Here is a 17,451-nt window from a genome sequence, read left to right on the forward strand (position 1 = left end):
GGAAAGTCTTTCGCCATGATTTCCCGTTATTGTGCAATACTGCCATTGTGTGTGCAATAGGGTCTGGCACAGAAATGATCCACACATCAGGAAGTTGTGGTCTTGAAGTCTGGGCCATTAACAAGAAAGTATTCCTCCAAATGAGATCCAGACCGGAAACCAAAGTGGTTAAAGAATTGCATTCCAATTCTCTTCCCACACCTAGTGGTGCACGAAGGCAGACGTTTGTCTGTTCCGATAGCTACTTATTACTGGAACAGGTCGCTAGTCTGTCACCAGAGGCTTATAGCTTGAAGGGTGCCACTCCGCATCAAGTGTGGCTGACTAGGAGACTCTCCTGCTCTTACCACCAGTCATTGGTGTGTTTGGAAGGATTTGCAGGTTGACGCTCACCCTGTTTGGCCAAGTTAATGAACACACCTTCCTTGGTCATCAAGTCCTGGGGTCAGACTAGATATTGGAATTTCTGGCTCAGAGATAGGGAAGCTACTCATTGCACCACAATTCTTTCAGTTAAATAATTACAACAAGCTTTCTAATTGTGTGTGAGAATTTCAAAACAAGTGAATCCGGGTCAAAATGCCTATCTACAATGTAAACAGCTCCAGTCAACATTTTGTTCCGAAATTGATATGGCACCAAGTGCAACAGTAACAATTCTTGTAAGTGATGGAAATGCAGAAAAAATAATGATGATTCGAATGATAGATTATTGAAATTTGTGATTTGGCAGAAAGTGTTAAAAGAAATGATAATAACTGATTTCTGAGTTTTGTTTTCAAAGATAGAACATGATGGGAGGCAGTTGAATACAAATTCAGGACGAACAAGAAGATTGACATACACCTTAGAAATGTGAACAGCCCCAGGAGATATCTGACATGAGTGATATAACAGACAAATGTGGAACATCCCTAACGTTGTTTGATACTTGCCCGTACATTTGATTAAATAAGAACATAAGAACATAAGAAATAGGAGCAGGAGTAGGCCATCTAGCCCTTCGAGCCTGCCCCGCCATTCAATAAGATCATGGCTGATCTGTCATGGCTCAGTTCCACTTTCCCGCCCTCTCCCCATAACCCTTAATCCCCTTGCCTATCAAAAACCTATCAACCCGTGTCTTAAATAAATTTAGCGAAGCAGCCTCCACCACTTCAACGGGCAGAGAATTCCAGAGATTCACCATCCTTTGAGTGAAGAAGTTCCTCCTCATCTCCGTTCTAAACCGCCCCCCCCTTTATCTTGAAGCTATGCCCTCTAGTCCTACTGTCCCTTCTGAGTGGGAAGAGCCTCTCCACCTCTATCCTATCCATCCCATTCATCATCTTATATGTCTCAATGAGATCTCCCCTCATTCTTTTAAACTCTAACGAGTACAAGCCTAGTTTATTCAGCCTCTCCTCATAGTTCAACCCCCTCAACTCCGGTATCAGCCTAGTAAACCTCCTCTGCACTCCCTCCAAGGCCAAAATATCCTTGCGTAAGTGCGGCAACCAAAACTGCACACAGTACTCCAGCTGCGGCCTCATCAGTGCCCTGTGCACTTGCAGAAAGACCTCCCCACTTTTATATTCAATCCCCCTCGCTGTGAAGGCCAGCATCCCATTTGCCTTCCTGACCACCTGCTGCGCCTGCAGGCTGGGTTTTAGCGACTCATGCACAAGGACCCCGAGGTCCCTCTGCACCGTCACATGCTGCAGTTTTTCCATGTAAGTAATAGTCCTTCCCACCATTATTCCTACCAAAGTGGACGACTTCACACTTGCCAACATGAAATTCCATTTGCCAGTTCCTGGCCCATTCACCCAGCCTATCTAGATCCTTCTGCAGACTTTCCACGCCCTCCGCACAATTTGCCGTTCCACCAATCTTGGTGTCATCAGCAAATTTCGATACCATACACTCGGTTCCCTCCTCCAGATCAAAGCTTGAAAATTCTGACAAATTAGCATCCTTGCTGTGAATTCTATTTGGAAAGAATGTCCAATGTGTTCTTTGTACCAAAGAACACTTTTGTTTATCCCTAGAATTTGGGCATCGCTTAAGACCAACAATTATTCCCATTCCAATTTGCCCTTGAGAAGATGGTGGTGAGCTGCCTTCTTGAACTGCTAAAGTCCATGTGGTGTAGGTACAACCACAGTGCTGTCAGGGAGGGAGCTCTAGATTTGACCCAGTGACAGTAAAGGAAGGGCAATATATTTCCAAGTCAGGATGTTGAGTAGCTTGGAGGGAAATTTGCAGATGGTGGTGTACCCATGTTACCTGCTCCCTCGTCTGTCTAGCTGGTGATTGCGGTGGGTTTGGAAGGTGCTGTTGAAGGAGTCTTGGTGAATTACCGCAGTGCATCTTGTAGATGCCGTATAAGGAAACTAAAACTGGCTGAAGGCAGGTTTTTCCATTCTCCAAACCATTGTCGGTTCCTTCAGCTACGATGGAGCAACAGAGCTCCCGACCTCACACAGAACTAACTAAAAAGACAATAGGCCTGCGGTAGGAATTCCTGGAGCCTAGCCTTGTGTGTTTATTCCAGATGGCTCCAACATCTCTGTGGCGTTCCTACCATGCGTTCATTAATTCAACTCACCATGATCAGACCTAGAGATTTAAATCCTGCCATCTACAGTACCATTAAACCCGGTCCAATGGAGTCCAAGAAACTTTGAGATTTATCAACCAGTATGGAGCACAGAAATTCCGCTGCAGCAAATCCAGGCATTTGAGAAGGTGCCACACAACAGGCTTGGGAGCAAAGTTCGAACCTTTGGAGTAAAAGTGACAGTAGCAACACATGTATCAAAATGGCTGAGTGGCAGGAAACAGAGTCACGGTAAACAGTTGCATTTCAAACTGGAGGAAGGTTTATCGTGGTGTTCACCTGGGGTCAGGATTAGAGTCCTGCTCTTCTGTCTTATTTTAATGATTAGACCTGGATGTATGGGCAAAATGTCAAACCTTGCAGATGATATGAAACTTGGAAGTGTTGCAAACAATGGGTTGAAGAGTGTAGAATTCCAAAAGGACATACTGTAGGAAGGTTATTGGAATGGGCAAAAAAGTGGCACATGAAATTTAATCCAAAGCAGTGTGAAGTGATTCCTTTCGTGAGGAAGAGTTCAGAGAGACAATATAGAATGTTGGGTACAATTCTAAAAGGAGTACAGGAGCAGAGGGACCTGACTGTATATGTGCAAAAATCATTTATAGTAGCAAGATGCTGTATGCATTCTGGGCTTTAATCAATAGAATCTTGGAATAGAATTCCTACAGTGCAGAAGAAGGCCATTCAGCCCATCGAGCTTGCACCAACAACAATCCCACCCTGGTCCTATCCCCATAACCCCATGTGTTTACCCTGCTAACCCCCATGACACTAAGGGTCAATTTAGCATGACCAATCCATCTAATCTGCACATCTCTGGACTGTGGAAGGAAACCGCAGCACTCTGAGGAAGTCCATGCAGACATGGGGAGAATGTGCAAACTCCACACAGACAGTCACCTGAGGCTGGAATTGAACCCTACAGTGCAGAAGGAGGCCATTTGGCCCATCAAGCCTGCACCGACAGCAATCTAATGCAGTCCCTATCCCCGTAACCACACGAATATTACCCTGCTAATCCTCCAAGGGGAAATTTAGCATGGCCAAACAACCTGACCCACACATCTTTGGAGTGTGGGAGGAAACCAGAGCACCCAGCAGAAACCCATGCAGTCATGGGGAGAACATGCAAACTCCACACAGACAGTGACCTGAGGCCAGAACTGAACCAGGGTCCCTGGCACTGTGAGTCAGCAGTGCTAACCACTATGCCACCGTGCCGCCCTCTTCTTGTCCAGGATAGGGGCACAGAGTACAAAATTAACAAGATTCTTAGAAAACTCTAGTTTGGCCTCAACTGGAATACTGCACCCAGTTCTGGGTACCACAATTTAGGAAGAATGTGAAGGCATTTGAGAAGATGCAGGAAGAGCTCAGGAGAATGATTCCAGATGCGTGGAATGTTAGTTCCATTGAAAGATTTGGGAAGTTGGGATTCTTTTCTTTGGACAGGAGAAGGTTGAGAGGAGGTTGGATAGAGGTCTTCAAAATCATGGAGAGTCCAGACAGAATAAATAGGAAGACACTGTCCTCATTAGTGGGAGAATCGAGAACACAGAAGGCACAAATAATTGGCAAACGAAACAAAGATGACAGAAGGAAAGGTTTTTCTCATGTACCAAGTGGTTAGGGTCTCTAGTGCACAGCCCAAGAGTGTGCCTCAAGATAAAGGGGAGGTGGTTTAGAACGGAGTTGAGGAGGAACTTCTTCACTCAAAGGGTGGTGAATCTCTGGAATTCTCTGCCCGTTGAAGTGGTGGAGGCTGCCTCGCTAAATATTTTTAAGAAGCGGGTTGATGGGTTCTTGATAAGAGAGGGGATTAAGGGTTATGGGGAGAGGACGGGAAAGTGGAACTGAGCCACGACAGATCAGCCATGATCTTATTGAATGGCGGGGCAGGCTCGAAGGGCTAGATGGCCTACTCCTGCTCCTATTTCTTATGTTCTTATGTTCATTATCTGAAAAGGAAAAGAATTGCAGGGCAGTAGGCAGTAGGGGGGAGGGAGTGGTGTTATGTGAATTGCTCTTATGCAAGCAATGAAGATTTCTTTTTCCCGAGAGAGTCAGCACAGACATGATGACATGAATGCACTCCATCTGTAACCCTTCTATCATGCCAGTAAAATGCCAGGCCAACTTGAATTCCATCCTATTGTACGCAGGTGCAGCACTGCACTCCAGTCAGAAAACTAGTGAAATGCCAAGGCCCAAGTTGTGCATAGCACTGAGACTCAAAAGGCCAAAAGAATAAACAGGAGAGATTCAATAAAGAGGTGGGTGAAGCCAAGATATGATGTTGATCGAATAGCCTATAGCAGATCACTCAATGGTAAAACCAAAAGAGGCAATGAGGTCTTTGAGTTCCTGGGGTAGGAAACAAGAGAAGTAGGTGTTAATTTCAGTATATGGCGTAGCTACAATCAGTTTGTATTGGTTCCTTTGGAACTTGAGAGGGCAGAGAGAACAAAGCAATAGCTTCTAGCGTTGGAGATAAATCAGTGAAAGAAAATAAAGGTCAGAGTGGAGACGGGGCACTGAAGGTTGAAAGTAAGAGGGTTAGTATTTGCTCCTTGTATCGGGTTTGAGAATGTGAGCCATGTGTCATGACTGTTGCCAAATATAAAAACATCAGGTGGAGCTGAACTTTGCAAAGAGATTTGTTGAGGGGGAAGGGATGTTGACATCAAAGAGGAGTTAACCTTATCAGAGTGGGTGAGTATTAATCAGAGGCGATAATGGCTAAAATGTTCTGTTGGAGAACAGCGGGAAATGAAATGAGGAAAGAGGTGGTTCAATAGTTGACATGAATTTACGTATTTGAAGACCTCAGATAGAAGTAAGGCCTGATCTTAACTCTGTGGGTTTTATTTTTCGTTATCCACCCAGAGATAGAAGAGGTTAAAGATTGAATAGATAAGCCTCTACAATGGCTGGGTGCTCAGATGCAGCCTAGAGACTAGATGGAAACAAAATGTGCTGGCAGGTTGCTGGACATTCATAGAATCCCTACAGTGCAGAAGGAGGCTATCTGGCCCATCGAGTCTGCACCAACGACAATCCCACCCAGGCCCCTTCCCTGCAACCCCATCTATTTACCTTTCTAATCCCCTGGCGCTAAGCAGCAATTTAGCATAGCCAATCCACTTAACCTGCATATCTTTCGACTTTCGTCATACATTCGTAGGAGAACGGATCAGTTAACATTTGAGAATGTTCCTTCACAAGGATATTAACCTGAGTGTTCTCCACGTTTTCCATTTTTGTTTCAGGTTTGCAGCTTTTTATTTTGGGGGTTGGGTTTTATTTTAAAGGCTTGCGGACCCAGAATTGATGCCTGGCTAACTTGTCCATTCTGAGCTGAAGTGGCATTGGAGTGGCCCCAAATTGACCCAATTCTGATCACTGCACGCTGACGCACTCTGCAAACTGGGAGCGTGTACGAACATTGGGATGTGAGCATGATTGGGTTCGTAGGCTGTGGCCCACAGACTAGAATATTTTGCTCAAAAATATCCTGCTTGGATTCACATATGAAGATTGGTCAAATTACAACAATGATAAAGGATCCTGGCACAGAACACATAGAACTATACTGTCACAGGCAGTGTTAGCAATGAAAAACTGTGTCAACGGATTGAGTGAGGCCTCCAGTGTTATCTGAAGGAGGATGATGAATTGAAGTGTTGTCACCAGGTAACTGCGGAGGACAGCACAAAATGGGAGATGATTGAAACTGAGAACCAAGAAGAACAAAGCAAACAGAACGGACAAAACCTTTGAAGTGACAATTAACTAGAGAGTTCAATTAACAACCAAAGCAAATAATAAACATAGAATTTGGGAGGAGACTGGATAAATATGGAAATAACTTGGCCCATGATCAAGGAGGAAAGAAGTACAGATGAGGTCTTTGTTCTGGATGAACGGAGTTGAGGAGGAACTTCTTCACTCAAAGGATGGTGAATCTCTGGAATTCTCTGCCCGGTGAAGTGGTGGAGGCTACCTCACTGAATATATTTAAGACGCGGGTAGATAGGTTTTTGGTAGGCAAAGGGAATAAGGGTTATGGGGAGAAAGCGGGAAAGTGGAAGTGAGCTACTTCAGATCAGCCATGATTTTATTGAATGGCGGGACAGGCTCGAGGGGCTAGATGGCCTACTCCTGCTCCTATTTCTTATGTTCTTATCATCAGACAGACCCAGTAGATTCCATAATCAGGACTGTCTAAGTTTGAATTTATGTGACCAGAGTCCAATCTTAAAATAATCCACTTCTACATCAGTCTATTCATTTCTATGTCAGGATTTTACTGGCACACCCGCTCTGGAATTGGGGTAGGTGAGGCTCATAGAACAGTATTCTCCATTGGCCTCGGGTGTTATTTTACGAGCCTCAGATGGGCAAGGCAGTGTCCAATTTATAGTGGAGTCTATTGCTGCTCACCATTCATCAGCCTTCTTCAGCTGACACACAGTGGGAAATTCTTCAACATTGTAGCTAATTCCCCCTGTGGGATTTGCACTACTGTTGGAAGGGGCCAGCGAGACCTCACTCCATTTTCACAGTCTGAGCTTTAAAGAATGGCCCTTAGTGCTCAAGATACAGTCGTCAGTCTGATCATCTCACACAGACTTAAATAATCTTCAACTGTCATCTCATATAGTCTGGGCATGTACAATCTTAAATAAGTCAAATCTCACCATTTCACAGACCCTGGTATTGTTTGATATATAGTGCTACCCTCAAGATATCGGTTTGATTTACTCTAGCCCCACTATTTCAAACTCCGACTGTAATAAATATTATTATGTCACCAAATTAAGTTTCTTTGCAGCCTTTCTCCTCCTATGGGCATCCTACAATCGAGTTTCCCTATGCAGTTTCAGAATCTAATCTCTCCCAGAGCCTGGTTTCTCCTGTATAGTTCTTTTTAGAACCCTTCCGAGCTCTAAACTGGGTAAACGTGCACACAATTAACTAAGGTTTACCTGATTTCATTATCATTTGATGTCCCTGTGAAACCTTCTATAATCAGATACGGACTTGAATTATCCTCAACTTCAGTCTCTTACACTGGACTTGCTTCCAGTCTTACCCTGCGTGAGCTCACACCTCCTGCAGTTAACCGAAAAGGGAAAATGTGCAGGTGAGGGAGATGGGGGAGAGTGGCACCAGGTAGATTGCTAGCTGGGGAGCCAGTTCTAATGCTTTGGGCCAAATGGCCTCCTCATGTGCTGTGAGCCCTCTGTGATTTAGTGAAGAGGAATCTCTGGTCACTCCAGCTTTTTGTAGTCAGACTGACCTGTGAAGATAGGAAAGGGAAGATATCTGAGGGCCCTCTACTCACACTCCCCACTATCTCTGGACTTCATGGAGCTGCAGAAGAAGACCTTTGCGTCTCCCCCCCACCCCCCCCCCCACCTTTGCATTCCTGCGTTGTGTCACATTATAACCCCACTCCTCACTTCTCTCCCTCTCCTCCCCTCCACTCCACTCCCTCCTCTTCTCTCTTTCTCATCCCCCTCCCTCCCTCCTTCCCCTCTCTCTCCCTCCCCTTCCATCCCTCCCCCTTCCTTCCCTCCTCCTCCCTCCTCCCCCTTCTCTCCTTCATCCCCCTCCCTCCTTCCCTGCCCCCTCTCCCTCCTCCCCACCCTTCCTCCACCTCCCACCTTCCCTGCCCTCTCTCTCTCCTCCCCACCCCTCCTCCTCCTCCCTCCCCCTCCCTCTCTCTTTCTCTCTCCTCCCCACTCTCTTCTCCCCAGCCTCTCCTTCCCCTTCCTCGCCCCTCTCGCTCTCCTTCCCCCTCCTCTCCCTCTCTCCTTCCCTCCCTCTTCCCCCTCCGTCCTCCCATCACTCTTTCCCTCTCTCCCTCCCTCGTCCCACCACCCTCCTTCCTCTTCTATTCTGACAGCTGAATTGCTTTATTCCCCCCACCTTCCCACCCCCAGGTGAGGAGTGAGCAGATGATTGGTTGGTCGGGAGAGATGCCCAGAGAGGGTGCAACGCCTGGAGAGCAGTCGCTCCTCCCTCCCCTTCCCCAGCCCCAGCCCTAGGCTCAGAGAGAGAGAGAGAGGTGCCGGCAGCAGCAGTGAGCAGCAGCAGCGGCAGAGCGCATGCAAGCTCCAGCTCTTCCCCCTCTGCCTGACTCCAGCAGCTTTTCCTCCCGGCCAGTGAGGATGAAGAGACGGGCAGAAAATCTCAACCTGCTGCCTGGCTATTGACAGGTTGTGTGTGTGCGTGTGTGTGTGTATGTGTGGAGAGGGGAACAGCAGAGATCCCTCTCCCTCCTTTCTCACTGCAGCCTGGCCGCTCACTTACTGGTGCTGAAAGGACAGCGCCAAGTGCTTGATCTCTGCTCTGAAGGTATTTAAAGTTGGAACACATTAACGCGCGGTCCGCTTGACTCTTTTATTACAGATCTGCATTTAGAGGTGATAGCATTGATGGGTCTAACACTGGAAGGAGATGAGGGCGGAGGTGGTGTTGGGGGGGAGAGAATAATCAAAGCAAGGCAGATTGCCTGATATTAGCCACCTCGATTATATCCCGGTTGCAGAGACTGAAGATAATTGAACTGTAAAATAAATGACTTCACTCTGTCCAGTGTATTGTGTGCAGGGTATTGTGTGCATGGGTGATGTTCCTAAAAGAAAAGCGCTACCTACCTGAGTTTATTGAATTTCCAACCTCTTGTGCGAATCCAAATCCTGTAACACACTCAACAATGACCCCCCAAAGCCGGTTGTTAAATTTGAAAGCATCGGCAGCAATGTGGCTCCAGGGATTTCTCTCTCAGGTGCCACATCAATGATTTTAATTTCTGCCGCCTCTTGAATTAACTAAAGCCAGGTTAAGATGTTCTGTTGGGTCTGATAATGGTCACATCATTTATTCACTCCCTTTTCTCAATCTCAGGTTTACTGAGCCCTGCCTCTCTGCCGGATCCAGGGAGGGGTGGCCACACAATCCAAGCAGCCTTGGTGGGAATTGGAATTGGGATTGTGAAAGCGGCGTGCCCATGGAAATGGACGGTGGCAAATTGTACAGATTGAGCAGTCTGTGGTTGCTCCTGGTCTCAAGTCTAAGCTGGCGCCTGAGGTAAGTTGCCAGGAGACCCACGGTGAAGTTGGATTGGGAATGGGTTTGGAGTCGGCAATGGTAGGTTTGACGTGGAGCAGTGCAGACTTTGCTGAAAGCTAGGGGAAGGTGGGATCTGCACAGGGAACTACTGCCCAGCAAGTCTCATGTCTGTGGTTGGGAAACTACTGGTACAGGTACAGCTCCCACTTTAATGGGCTGAATGGCCTCTTCTGTCTGTAGAATTCCATGATTCTGTAATGCAAGGATGTTTTAATGTCCTGGATCTGCACTGGGGTGGATACTGAAGACAGGGAAAGGTCATTCCTATCCAGAATCATTGTCCCTGGACCACCAGAACTCAATTGTTTCGGATCTTTCAATCGATTCTTTTTTTTTGTGTGTCCAATTAATGCTACCATCCATTATATGCAACCTAGCAAGCCAGCCAAGGGCTGATACTCAGCATTGTATGCATTGCTTACTCAACAGTTAATGCTCTAATGTTCTCCCCCTCTCAAACACTTACAGATAATTAATGTGTTACTCATCTGTATCCTTTACCAGACACCACGTTGGCGTTACTCTTCAGTCAAAACAAGCAGGAGTAGAAATGTGGCAGGTTTAAAACTATTAAATATTATGCTCTGAGATGGGGTTAATTGGAAGGGCGGAGGGGAGGATGTCTGTAGCTCGGAATGTGAAAACCACTGTCCCAGGGTGGGTGGGGGAGGAGGAATTAGTTCAATGCATTCCTGGATAAGCAGGAGGGTTGAGAATGAGTCATAGTTCTTTATATTGATCCATCAAACCTCTCACACAACTAAAACGCCAAGGCTCTATCATCTTAATGGAGAATATACATCAGCAATTCCTTTTTTAAATGTTTGCAAATGCAAAAAAACCTGTTTCTCAGTTTGTCACAGACCGTGTCCCCGACCCTGAAACAACACACCAATGACAACATCACTATCTTCACTCGGATTTTGGATGGGTTACTGGATGGATATGATAACAGGCTCCGGCCAGGGTTAGGAGGTGAGTGCACCGACCTGGTCACGACCCAACCTCATTCCTTCCCCCCTCTTCCGCCCCAATCCGATAATGTGACTGTTTCTGATTTGATTTGATTTATTATCGTCGCATGTATCAGGATACAGTGAGAGGTATTGTTTCTGCCTGCTATACAGACAAAGCATATCATTCATAGAGTCCATAGGGGAGAAGGGAAGGAGAGGGTGCAGAATGTGGTGCCACAGTCGCATCTAGGATTTACAACGTAATGTGAGGTAGGTCCATTCAAAAGTCAGTTGGCAGCAGGGGAAGAAGCTGTTCTTGAATCAGTTGGTGTGTGATCTCAGACTTTTGTATCTTTTTCCCGATGGAAGAAGGTGGAAGAGAGTAAGCCCAGGGTGCGTGGGGTCCTTAATTATGTTGGCTGCTTTTCCGAGGCAGAGGGAAGGGTAGATGGAGTCAGTGGACGGGAGGCTGGTTTGGGTGGTGGACTGGACAACCCTTTGCAGTTTTTTTGCAGCCTTGGTCGATGTGTCCCCAGTGAAATTCACGGGACTGGCTTTTGTCATGAAAGGTCCAGATTCAAAACAAGGTTGAGCCTCCTTAAGGTAAATTGAACTAACAAAGGCGATGGAAGAACTGAGGTTCAGTGGGGAATGGGAGAGAACAGGAACTTTCTGAAGTGCAAACTTGAAAGAGACATTTTCCAAGAGCTGGGGAAATGGGAAGGGTGTGGGGTTAATTGGATATCTCATTCAAAGGGCTTAAACAGGCAGGACGGATTGAATAGCCTCATTCTTAAAGGGTCAACATTCATGGCAAGTCTATTATTATCTTCTATATAAAGAAGGAGAACAGTGTCCTTAAAGGAAATCCAAAATGATTTGTAGGATGACAGGGCTAACAGCCAGAAACAAAAGTTCGATAGAATATTGATTTCTCGCTTTGTGCTTTGATCTTTGACAGAAAGAATCACAGAGGTTAAGACTGATATCTACGTTACAAGTTTTGGGCCAGTCTCCGACACTGAGATGGTAAGTTCTCAGAGATGCTTCTGCCAGGCTGGAGTGTACATTGCCAAAACATACCCCCACCCCAATCACTGCCTCTTCCCCGACAGGAGTACACCATCGATGTATTCTTCCGGCAAACTTGGAAGGACGAGAGACTGAAGTTCAAAGGGCCAATGCAACTCCTGTCTCTGAACAACATGCTGGCGAGTAAGATCTGGACCCCAGACACTTTCTTCCACAATGGCAAGAAATCAATAGCTCACAACATGACCACCCCGAACAAGCTGCTCCGACTGGTGGATGATGGCACTCTGCTCTACACTATGAGGTAATTACTCAGTGTTGTCTAGTGCATTCAAGGGACTGGCGGGACTTTGTCTAATCTCAACATGGGGAAAAAAGTCAAAGTATAAACAATATACACGAAAGAGAAGATAACTAACAGAAAGCAAAGGACGAGGGTAAATGATGGTTTTTCTAGTTGGCGATCAGTGACTAGTGGTGTTCCTTGGGGATCAGTGTTTGGATTCCAATTGTTGACGATTTACATAGATGATTTGGAGTTGGGGACCAAGTGTAGTGTGTCAAAATTTGCAGATGAAACTAAGATGAGTGGTAGAGCAAAGTATGCAGAGGACACTGCAAAGGGATATTGATAGTTTGAGTGAGTGGGCAAGGATCTGGGTAGAAGAAGTACAATATTGTTAAATGTGAGGTCATCCATTTTGGTAGGAGTAACAACAAAATGGACTATTATTTAAATGGTAAAAAAATTGCAGCCTGCTGCTGTGCAGAGGGACCTGGGTGTTCTTGTGCATGAATTGCAAAAAAGTTGCTTTGCAGGTGCAGCAGGTAATTAAGAAGGCAAATGGAATTTTGTCCTTCATTGCCAGAGGGATGGAGTTTAAAAACAGCGAGCTTATGTTACAGCTGTATAAGGTGCTGGTGAGGCCACACCTGGAGTACTGTATACAGTTTTGGTCTCCTTACTTGAGAAAGGATATACTGACACTGGAGGGAGTGCAGAGGAGATTCACTGGGTTGATTTCGGAATTGAGAAGGTTGGCTTATGAGGAGAGACCAATTAGACTGGGAGTATACTCATTGGAATTAGAAGAGTAAGGGAGGATCTAATGGAAACATAAAATTATGAAGGGAATAGACAAGATAGAAGCAGGGAGGTTCTTTTCCCCACTGTTGGGTGAAACCAGAACTACGGGGCATAGCCTCAAAATAAGGGGAAGCAGATTTAGGCCTAAGTTGAGGAGGAAATTCTTCACACGAAGGATTGTGAATCTATGGAATTCCCTGTCCGGTGAAGCAATTAAGGCTACCTCACTGAATGTTTTTTAAGGCTGAGATAGATAGATTTTTGAACAGTAAAGGAATTAAGGGTTATGGTGAGTGGGCGGGTAAGTAGAGCTGAGTCCATGAAAAGACCAGCCATGATCTGACTGAACGGTGGAGCAGGCTCGAGGGACCAGATGGCTTACTCCTGCTCCTAGTTCTTATGTTCTTAATGCGTGAAAAAGAGACTTCTTTTCCAAGACTCTGGGAAGATAGTAAGGATGCGAGTCTAATCTCTTTCCAATAGCTGGAAAAACAACGTTGGTCAACTTATTTTATCGAATGCTATTTAAGATGAATGTTTACACTAACCTTAAGTGCAATATGAATTATTATATTATTAAAGCTCTGAAACCATGATTAAACCTGAGTAGAATTCCTCCTAGATGTTTCTTTTCATTACTTCTATGCGTTGATGTTTATGCAAATGTTGTGTATGATGTATTGAGCAAGGTCTTATGGCACAGGGGGTACTGTCTCTGCCTCTAAGGGTGGCGCAGTTTTACAGTGCCAGGGACACATCTTCGATTCCAGCCTTGGGTGACGATGTGGATCTTGCCCATTCTCTCTGTGTTTGCATGGGTTTCCTCTGGCTGCTCCAGCTTCCTCAGTCCAAAGACATTTAGGTTAGGTGGATTGGCCATGCTAAATTTCCCCTTGGTGTATCCAAAGACGTGTAGGTTAAAGGGGTTAGTGGGTTAAATACATTGGGTTATGGGGATAAGGCCTGGGTAAGATGCCTTGTTGGACATTTGGTGCAGACTTGGTGGGCCAAGTGGCTTCCTTCTCCACTGTATGATTCAGAGCCAGAAGCTCTGGGTTCGAGTCCCACCCCAAGACTTGATGGCCAAGGAAGGTGCAGTTCAGGATGCAGTCCAACAGGTTGAGTATCGACCTGTAAACTCTGCCAAACACGCCAATGACTGGTGATAAGAGTGGGAGAGACTCCTGGTTAACCACGCTTGATGTAGAGTGGTGCCCCCTCAAGCTATAAGCCTCTGGTGACAGACTAGCACCTGTTTCGGGAATAACTAGCTATAGAAACAGTCGGAATTTTACAGCGGGATTCTCTGGTCTCACTGGCGGCACACCCACTTCCGTGGTCTTTCCTGTGGGGTGGTTTCAATGGGAACAGCAGCCGGACCAGAAAATCCCACCACCAGATAATGGTGTGCCACCTCCCACCAAGAAAAGTGCTGAGGGGAAGTCAGAGAATCTCGCCTGTTGTGAAAGTGTGCAAAAATAACTTAAAATGAGCCTCAATAAGGACATCCCCGTACATTTTTCATTTTCAGATCTATTTTCAATTACTGCATTAACAACTAGGGTAACTAGGATTAATTGTGCGAGATAAAATCCCATTTAGTCCCTGTTTCATTAAATAATTAGCTCGGGTATTTGCAACCAGTGTTTCCAGTTTATATTTTAAAATGATGGTGATTTAAGGTGTAATCCAATACTACAAATTACATCTTAAAAGCTTCTATAGCACTGCAATTAACAAAAGAATGTTAACATTTGTTTTGTCAATACAAAGGTGGAGATGTTTGCCTCTCCATGGATTATACACCGACACAATTTTCTTTGTCTCTTAAGCAAACAGGTGCCATACCCATTAGTCACCACCAGATGCCTGTCTTGCACCTTTTTTAATAAATGCTTCCTTCAGCGAGGAAGTTTCAAGTTTCACCTGACGAAACATGCAATGGGGAAAGTTGATCGGCTCCAATAATATTCCGCAGTTGGTGTTCCTTGCAGTACTGAGAGAGTGCGGCACTGCCTCTCAGGTGAGCTGCCCCTTCCCACAGGTGGACGTAGCAGAGCAGAGCCCAAGGCCATGTTGGGAGGAACAGCTGGGGGATCCTCTTTGGGGACCTGCCCAATGTTTAACCCTCAACTAATATCATACAAACGTAAATAATCTGGTTATTAAATGTTTAAAAAATGTATTAGGCTCACATGAACACTGCAATGGAGTTACTGTGAAAATCCCCCAGTCGCCACACTCCAGCACCTGTTTGGGTACACTGAGGGAGAATTTAGCATGGCCGATGCACCCTAACCAGTACATCTTTTGCGTAGAGGTTTGTAGTAGCTTACTGCTTACAAATTAGCAGTCACATTTGCTACATTGTAACAATGACTACGCTTCTACAAAAAGTACTTCATCGGTTGTAAAGTTGTGTAGGTCATCCTGTTTGGGGCATCCTGTAATGACACTAGATAAAAACAGGTCTTTCTTTCTTAAGACATAAAAACTAGTCTCATTCAACACTCTGATAAGTGGCTGCAGTTTTGATTGACGGTCTGTCATGTCTTGTTCACAGTCTGGATGTGAATCTAATTCTTGGGTCAAAGAGGGTTTCCTCCAAATAGCCCTCAAAATTGAGCTTGCTGAGGGAGGTGGGGGCAGTTTTTAAACTGTGAAGAAGGTTGAAGGTTTTGCAGAGTGGGTTCCAAAGGATTGGGGCATCCATAGCTAAAGGCTGTGCCACCATAGGTAGAAAGGAGGCCAGAGTTTTTGGGACAAAGGGCTGGAGGAAGTAGCGGAAGTGAGGTGGGGTGAAGGAATTGTATGGTAGAATGAGGATGTGTGAACCGGTATACTGGGGGAGTAAGGACCCACTGCGGGGGGTGGGGGGGGGGCAGGAATAGGGCTCCATGGAGGGAATGGGAGCCTGCTGGAGTTAAGCGAATATGGGAGTGATGGGTGAGGTGGGGCAGGTTGTGGACACCAAAGGTTTGGATAGATACAGTGAAAGCCAGAAAGCTAAAGAGGAGGGAGGTTGGACAGGATGAATCTGGATTTGATGAAAGCACAGCTCAGTATTTTAACAGCCATCTGAGTGAGGTAAGGGGATGGGTTGCAATGACACGTGTATGGAAGGAAATCATCTTGGTGATGGATGCCGTTTAGCTTTCGGCGCTCCCCAGGCCAGGATCAAATAGGACACTGAGCATCAGGGAGGTGAGTTGCATTGAAGGATAGAGTGATTAGGTATGAGACATTTGTTGGGGATGTTAGCGGGTGGGATCTTACAACAGAAAGGGTGATGCCAGCAGTTCAGAAGGGAGCCATTGTTCAATGAGTTATATTAAAAAGCATAAGCCAAAGAAAAAGTAGTTGAGTGATCAGGAATTGGCTGAGGATTAGATTAGGGTAATAAAAGAAGGATTTTGGAGGAAAAAAGCCTTATTAGTACCTCATGGGTGGTGGGCATCACTGGCTGGCCAGCATTAATTGCCCATCCCTGAGGGCAGTTAAGAATCAACCACATTACTGTGGGTCTGGAGTCACATGTAGGCCAGACCAGGTAAGGATGGCAGATTTCCTTCCATAAAGGAGATTAATGAACCAGATGGATTTTTACAACAATTGGCAATGGTTTCATGGTTATCATTAGACTTTTAATTCCAGATTTTTATTGAATTCAAATTTCACCATCTGCCCTGGTGGGATTTGAACCCAGATTCCCACAGCATCACCCTGAGTCTCTGGATTACTAGTCCAGCGACAACACTACTTTGCCACCACCTACTCTAATAAGGAACCAGGGCAAAAGCTTTGGAAGTGTTGGAAAGTATGAAGCATGGGAGTTTGGGGTCATAGTTACCATCCTAGATGGCTCTGAGAGGGAGGCAAATATTGCTTGAGCTCAAGAAGTCCTCATCCCAAGTCAATCCAAGTACATTCAAAATTGCTAGCCCTCAAACTGAGGCAAGAATTGCACCTGGACAAGCAGTGAGCATGGAAGAATGACGTGGTAGAGGTGAAAAATTCAAAGGCAGAGCCAACTGAGATGCTGAATGGGTCAGTTAATGAGTTAGTCAACAAAAACTGCAGTGCTGTGGCTAGCTAGAGGTGAAAGGAAGGAGTAAGTTCAGGCTTTGAGGCCTTGCATGATGGCAAGGTTGAGTACCTGACTATGGTTGTAGGTGATTATCTTTCACCCATCATCCCAATAGAAACATAGAAGCTAAAAGCTGGAGTGGGCCATTTGGCCCTTCGAGCCTGCTCCCACCAATCATTATGATCATGGCTGATCATCAAATTCAATATCCTGATTCCACTTGCTCCCTCGTATCCCTTGATTTAAGGATATTATTAAACTAGAAAGAGTGCAGAAAAGACTTACAGGGATGCTACCAGGACTTGATGGTTTGAGTTATAAGGAGAGGCTGGAAAGACTGGGACTTTTTTCCCTGGAGTGCAGGAGGCTAAGGAGTGATCTTATTGAGGTCTATAAAATAATGAGGGACATAGATAAAGTAGATAGTCAACATCCATTCCCAAAGGTAGAGGAGTCTATAACTAGAGGGCATAGGTTTTAGGTGAGAGGGGAGAGATACAAAAACGTCCAGAGGAGCAATTCTTTCACACAGAGGGTGGTGAGT

General features: G+C 45.6%; 1 protein-coding gene across 1 annotated transcript in view; it reads left to right on the forward strand.

The window, feature by feature from the left end:
• The first annotated feature begins 9,629 nt into the window (after positions 1-9,629).
• Positions 9,630-17,451, forward strand: part of gabra5 (gamma-aminobutyric acid type A receptor subunit alpha5) — an 87,247-nt gene continuing 79,425 nt past the window's right edge. The window contains exons 1-4 of the mRNA XM_080197603.1: positions 9,630-9,703; positions 10,599-10,720; positions 11,663-11,730; positions 11,817-12,037. Of these exons, the coding sequence (XP_080053729.1) occupies positions 9,630-9,703; positions 10,599-10,720; positions 11,663-11,730; positions 11,817-12,037 (485 nt within the window). The remainder of the gene's footprint in view (positions 9,704-10,598; positions 10,721-11,662; positions 11,731-11,816; positions 12,038-17,451) is intronic.

The sequence above is a fragment of the Carcharhinus amblyrhynchos genome, chromosome 10 (genome assembly GCF_965287045.1).
Source record: "Carcharhinus amblyrhynchos chromosome 10, sCarAmb.v2.hapA, whole genome shotgun sequence".
NCBI classification, from domain to species: Eukaryota; Metazoa; Chordata; class Chondrichthyes; order Carcharhiniformes; family Carcharhinidae; genus Carcharhinus; species Carcharhinus amblyrhynchos.